This window comes from Syngnathus acus, chromosome 2, assembly GCF_901709675.1.
Source record: "Syngnathus acus chromosome 2, fSynAcu1.2, whole genome shotgun sequence".
Lineage (NCBI taxonomy): Eukaryota > Metazoa > Chordata > Actinopteri > Syngnathiformes > Syngnathidae > Syngnathus > Syngnathus acus.
Genome location: NC_051088.1, coordinates 3097164 through 3104285, shown reverse-complemented (window position 1 = coordinate 3104285; position 7122 = coordinate 3097164). Strand labels below are relative to the sequence as shown.

Sequence of the window (7122 nt, the reverse complement as noted above, 5' to 3'; positions counted from 1 at the left end):
AGCCTTTTGATGCTGGACTTAGGAAGACCAGAGAATAATGCATTACTGTAGTCCAGGCGCGACGTGATGAACGCATGTATAATAGTTTCCGCATCACCGGTCGAGAGGATCGGACGAATCATAGCAATATTACGAAGGTGAAAAAACGCAATTCTGGTTATATTCTTAATGTGCTTTTGAAAGGAGAGCGTTTGGTCAAATATTACCCCGAGATTAGTTACAGTATCGCTCTGAGTGATAGTACGGTTATCTATAGTTATAGTGGTTTCCTTAAATAAGTGTTGATAACGAGTTGGACCAATTACCATCTTTTTCCGTGCATAATGCGCCCCCGTGCATAATACGCACCCTAAAAATGGCATGTCGATGCTGGAAAAAAGCCTGTACCCATGTATAATACGCACCCGAATTTTGACTCTTACTTAAGTCCGTAAACGTAAAATTATTTCAGAAAAAAGATCATCTTTGGGAACAACCGGATGTTATTCTGCCGGTCAGTATCACTGCGCATGCGGTAGCAAACTCGATAGCGAAGAAATGTTCCGGATTTGTGTAGGGTACATTGTGACAGCAAACGAGCAGGTGATCGAGCAAGCGTCTGATACGAGAGCATTGTGTTCGTATGGAGCGTGTTTGAAGTGAACAGCAGAGAAGAAAGGAACAAGGCAAAGTGTTGTGAAATAAAATATTTCCTGTAAACCTCCGTTCTGTGCATCGGATCAGAATTTCCGCCACCGAGTTTGAATATCTAGCGCCATCTAGGTGTCGATTTTTAAACTAGTACTGTAATGGCGGCCTCCATATGATATCCGGTCTGCGATGGAGATTAAAAAACAAACAATATTTGACAATAACACACCATCAAGGATTGCACCATCGCATCAAACGATGTGTCGTCAATTATGAATTTTACTGACTAAGTGTGTTGGGCAGGATGGCTGAATGTGATGCGCGATTGACAACAAACAAGAAGAAAGGTGTGATTTCAAGTTTTATTTTGAGGGAGATTTTCTTCAAAAATTGTTGTACCCATGCATAATGCGCACCCCAGATTTTAAGACAATAAATTAATTAAATTTTGCGCATTATGCACGGAAAAAGACGGTATCAACATCTCAGTTTTATCTGGGTTAAGACGAAGGAAGTTGAGAGACATCCATTGCTTGATCTCCGCAAGGTACGCCTCAAGATTACAACAGTCCCGCGGATCTGTCATCGATAACGGCATATATAATTGGGTGTCATCCGCATAACATCGAAAACTAATATTATATTTACGTATTATGTCCCCAAGCGGAATCATATAAATATTAAATAGAATTGGTCCGAGGACCGATCGCTGTGGGACACCACACGTAACATTATAGAGCTCAGAGGACGTATTGCCATGGACCACTCGGTGCATCCTGTCTGACAGATAGATAGGAATAGAACCAGCCTAGTGCTGACCCTGAAATACCAACACAACTTTTAAGACGCTCTAATAAAATATCGAAGTCTACAGTGTCGAAGGCAGCACTAAGATCGAGTAGTAATAATACCGATGAAGTGTTTGAATCCATAGCTATGAAGATTGAAGAGATCATTAGTCACTTTAGCAAGTGCTGTCTCAGTGGAATGATTAGCTCTAAAACCAGACTGAAAAGATTCATATCGATTATTGGCGACCATGTAATCAATAAGCTGCTGCGCTACTACTTTTTCAAGAAGTTTTGCTATGAATGAGGTTTGAAACTGGCCTATAATTACTGAGACAGTCCGGGTCAAGATTTGGTCGCTTAAGTAACGGTTTAATGATAGCGGTTTTAAAGGCTGTTGGCACTATCCCAGAGGAGACAGACAGATTGATTATATTTAAGACGGACCTAAATTTGAAATAATTCTTTCAGTAGTTTGGCTGGAAGCGGGTCGAGTAAACATGTTGTTTGTTTAGCCGCAGTAACCAATTGTGTAAGCCTTTCAAGGGACATGCTTTTAAAATTTGAGAGTGTTATTGCATGATCATCAGCGCCGGTAATCGGCGGTCTCGACTGAGCGATTGGAATGGTATTCTTGATCTCATCCCTAATGGATTCAATCTTTCGAGCAAAAAATCTCATGAACTCGTCAGCTGAGTGGAAGGAGCTATCGGGGGTCGGCTGACGTAATGTTAGCTTTGCCACTGTATCAAATAGGTATTTAGGATTGTTTTTATTGAGATTAATGACTTGCGAAAAATAACGAGTTTTTGCTAAGATAAGCGCATCTTTATATTTCAGGAGGCTGTCATGCCATGCCAAGGAATCTCCTCCATGCTCTGGAGATTGTCCTGGAGGCGCCATCCTGGAGGAGTTGGACAATCTGCGCAACTTCAGGAGGGTTAAGAAATCGCCTCATGCTCCCAGTCATGATAATGACTCTAGCTAAAGCCAACACTTGTGGAAAAACTGTTAAAACTTGAAATGGCCTCCACCTGCAAAAGCAGTCCTGTTTTGGGGACCATCTCGTTGTTTCCCCTCTAGTGCACCTGTTGTTAATTCCATCAACACCAATGCAGCTGAAACTGATTAACAACCCCCTCTGCCACGTACCTGACCAAAACCTTATCAGAAAAGTCTAATTGTATTCATGCCATACCCTGATAAAAAACTGTTCCTTTAATTTTTTTGAGGAATGTATATATACATTCATACATACGTACATACACACACACGCACACACATACACATTCACACATGCATTTTCTGTACCGCCTATGCCAGCAGTCATCGGGGAGTAGTCGGGGGACACCCTGAACTGGTTGCCAGCCAATCGCAGGGCACACAGACGAACAACCATCCGCACTGGCACTCACACCAACGGGCAATTTGGAGTGCTCAATCAGCCTATCATGCATGTTTTTGGGATGTGGAAGGAAACCGAGTGCCCTGAGAAAACCTAAGCAGGCACGGGGAGAACATGCAAACTCCTCACAGGGAGGGCTGGAGGTGGAATCGAACCCGCACCCTCTGAACTGTGAGGCGGACGTGCTAACCAGTGCATCTCAAGGATTTGGGAATTGGGGGACAGGGATCAAAGTTAGAATAACATTCTCTCTCTCTCTCTCTTTCTCGCTCGCTCACTCTCGCGCGCACACACACGCACGCACGCACACGCACGCACACACACACACACACACACACACACACACACACACACACACACACACACACACACACACAGGCGCACAAAACACTGTAAATTTTAAACTTTGCCTGAAAACTACAATCTATTATTATTTATTAGGTTTTTCTTTTAATGACGCCGTTATTCCTAATCGCTGGCTCAACATCTCGCGAGATCCCCACTCAACTCGACATTTCAGTATTCACGTGAACATCTCGCGATGTTGCCGAAGTGACGATGGTTGGAAAAAAGAGTTGGAGGGGGCGGGGTGCAGCAGAGATGTTCTGAGGCTTTTTTTTTTTTTTTTAAATATAAAATTATTTATTTAAATAAAAATGGCTGCCGTGGAGAGCGAGGAGGAGACAATGTACGTAAGCTCCTTTTAAAAAACATTTCATCATCTGTTAAAGAGTCGCTGTCTTGGCCGCCTCCGCCATCTTTTTGTCGTCTTTTTTATTTCACTTCGAAGTGCGTTCATTTTACACCGGCCTTTCTCGGCGGAGCGAGCTTAACTGGAATACGTCACCAACTTCCAGCTTCGTGTCTACTTCAGCTGCCATTAGGGCTTGCCCGTTTGCTCACCCTGCTTCCCGCGCCACTTTACCCATTCTGCCGAGCAGACGTTCCCGCACGCCTGGAGGTTGGGCCGCGGGACGGCGATGCCATGCCCGCCTGCCGCCTTCCTGCCTCGAGCAGTCGGTGGTATTAGCACGCAGGTGTTCAGCAGGCTGCTAGCTAGTCAGTACTGAGTGTTTTCATGGTAGTGAGTGTGTATTAACACACTCATTCATGAAACTGTTGTACTTGGCGTCACACACCTCCAGTCAGCATCCTTCACCCAAGTGCTGCTGAGCCAAGCATCACATGCTCTTCATGTTGTCACCAAACTTCTCAGAATATTGATCACAGCTTATGGTGCACACGTCAAGCTGCTAAAAGTCACTTTAGTGACCGCTGCTAAAAGTCAGTGAAGTGACCTCATGTGTTGCCCACTTTTCACCAGTTTATTGTTGCTGCTGCTTCAGCTTCAGCTTCATCATCATCATCCTCACCTCATGCCAGCCTGGGTGCTAGGGTCACTCAAAGGGGTCACACCAAAATACTTTATTTGAACACCTCTGATGTAATCCATGCAATTCAGAATTCAACCTCACGCACACTTAGTCACACACAACTTCAGAGTTCACACTGCCACCACGTGATGTCAGCGCAGTTTAGACTTCAGTTCAGCAAGCGTCAAAGGAATAGTGTTGTGCCGTTTTGCTTAATTGCTTAACACTTAATCCAAAAGGAGGAACAGCCTTGTGCTGTTAAAATATGAAGATGGTGAGAAGACAAAACATTATATTCAGGAAATTACATGAGTAGGCAGGACAAATGCCTGGTGTGTTTTTTGGGGATGGCAGAGTAAGATCAGATCTGCAGATGGACATTGTTTAAAATTGACATTAAACTAAACAGCAACACAAATAAAATTAAGAGTACTGTAAGAGATTGGATTGATGTGTACTCTGCAGTAGTAGCTTGAAAGTTGCATGTTCTAGAGTTCCATGAAAGCTCCAATGTGTGGGTGAAAAAGTGGCTGATGGTCATTAGTGGAGAAGCAGGAAGTAGGTTGTTTGTGCATTTGACAGATGGCACTGCTGTAGGTTATGACAATTAGTTTCCATATGAAGAACTACAATATTTACTCTTTTGTTTTGATCGTTTTCCGTTAACAGTTCTTGACAGTTATGCATTGTTGGTAGTAACAGCGTTAAAATAGACAGCACTACTTACAGCACAACTTCATAATGATGATTAGCTGAAGCAGAATAAAATGTTATTGTTAGCCATTTGGAGTTGAATGTCTGCACTGTTAATACACATGAAAGCAAGAATAGCCACTCACACAATTTTTACGCACGTACTGAGCAAATGATCAACAACAGCATCACCAGCCCAATTAATTCAACAAGTAAAGCAGCCATCTTTAAATATTTTTTTCTAATCAGAGATGCAAGTTCCCATTTCTAGTTGACTTGTATTTTGAGCTGATTCCAAATTTGCCCTCATTTTTTCTATAGCACATTTTCAAAGTAATAATAATCATAATACTCTAACAAGGGTAGGTAATATAATAATATATTTACTAATAGTTATGAATTAAGTGTAATTAAATAAGAATCATTATTAATATATTAATTCAGTATGAGGTAATTTTTTTCTAATATGTCACAGCTATAAATTACAATGCATGGTAAAATCCATATTGCGCAAGCTTCTATAGTTCAAGATGAAATAAAAACTCAAAATATCTAAAAAATCTATGCTGTTAGGAAAATGTTTCTTGTGGTTGTGTTTTTTTGGGGTGGTGGTGAGCAACTAAAGCTGATTACTGTTTTTAAGCTAATTTGCCTAGGAACAAGTATTTCTAGTATTTGGAAAATTGTTTGGAACACATATCAACTTTGAACTCAGATGTTCCAGTATACATGAGTCCACCCTGATGCTAATATTGAATGATAGACACAGAAAAATTTGCTTTTTATTTTAATTTGTGTAAAAAAAAAAGCTAAGACACAATAAAAGAAGGAAGAGGAGCTTTTTTTTAATTATATATTTAAAAGCTGCACACAAGTATCTGTGTGTTGAAGATGACTTCCTGTAACATGCAGGCTCTGACCTCCTTAGAGAGCGAAAGCATGCATGGCTGCTCTTGTGTTAAGTTGCACGGCAGTCAGCAGCTGTACGTGATGTTATTGCTGCACCTCTTGTCATTCATCAGCGCAAGCTGTAAGACACTCAGGTGTTTAGGTCGACTTCAAAACTTCATGCTTGTGAATTCAAGGGACAGTTCTCTCCATATGGTCATGATGCAGGAGCAAGAACTATTAGTTGTGCTTTACATCAACCAAACGTCTATTTCCTGTCACATGAGAAACCAGTGAAGCTTTATAATAGTTTGTCATGTGTTGCCCAGCAAGCTTATAATAGTGTTACTCAGGAGGAGCCTGATGACACTAGTTTTAAGGCTTTACATTTGGTATAACTTCTTGAGTAGATTCATCTACTCTTTAACGGCCATTTTTAGGCTGCTCCTTTTGGTACACAAAAACAAAAAGATGGTTGAAATGAGATCTCCTGAGCTACGCTGATGTCTCATATGCATGACAGTGTTTTGAACTGAACTATTATTCAAACAGTTCTTGTCAGTGATTCAGTGGCATACAATTTATTTGCGATGTCATCATGGATGTTGTCTGTTACACAGAAAGGAGGAACCAGAGGGCCAGGAGGAGAGAGTACGACCACACAGTAAGACTAAGAAGGTGCGCAAGGAACGGCGCCATGTTGAACAGGTGGCAGTCTCTCAGGAGCCGTTGCCCCTGTCAGGGGTGGAGTCAAAGACCTCGGTGGGTGAAGGCGGAACTAACAGTGTAATTTTGATTATGAAGCATGCTTGTGAAGTGTGTTGAATGTCTGTGTCTCAATGGTAGCCATCAGACCCGGTGGCGGGGCCCTCGCAAGCGGCATCTGGTAGCGAGTCTGCGGGTTCTCCCAGGCAACGGCGCTCCATCATCCGAGATCGCGGACCGCTATACAGCGACCCCTCACTGCCTGTAGGCTGGACCCGCAAGCTTAAGCAGAGGAAGTCTGGACGCTCAGCAGGAAAGTTTGACGTCTACCTGATCAAGTAAGCACTGTAAACATGGGGCGCATTCATCCTGTTATTGCACGCATGAGCATTTCTTTTGTGGCAAAGCTCGGAGGGAAAGGCCTTCCGGTCCAAGGTGGAGCTCATCGCTTACTTCCAGAAGGTCGGTGACACCACGACTGATCCCAACGATTTTGACTTCACTGTGACTGGACGTGGAAGCCCCTCTCGGCGTGAGAAAAAACCTCCCAAGACACCAAAAGTGGTCAAACCATCTGGGAGAGGCCGTGGACGGCCCAAAGGTGCAAAATAATGGCGGTGTGCAATGTTTAATAGTACAT

General features: G+C 42.7%; 1 protein-coding gene across 3 annotated transcripts in view; it reads left to right on the top strand.

Annotated features, from left to right (window-relative positions):
• The first annotated feature begins 3384 nt into the window (after window positions 1-3384).
• Window positions 3385-7122, top strand: part of mecp2 (methyl CpG binding protein 2) — a 14740-nt gene continuing 11002 nt past the window's right edge. For all 3 annotated transcript variants that reach the window (XM_037245902.1, XM_037245901.1, XM_037245903.1), the window contains exons 1-4: window positions 3385-3511; window positions 6398-6539; window positions 6624-6820; window positions 6890-7083. In XM_037245902.1, the coding sequence (XP_037101797.1) occupies window positions 3480-3511; window positions 6398-6539; window positions 6624-6820; window positions 6890-7083 (565 nt within the window). In that variant the 5' untranslated portion in view covers window positions 3385-3479. The remainder of the gene's footprint in view (window positions 3512-6397; window positions 6540-6623; window positions 6821-6889; window positions 7084-7122) is intronic.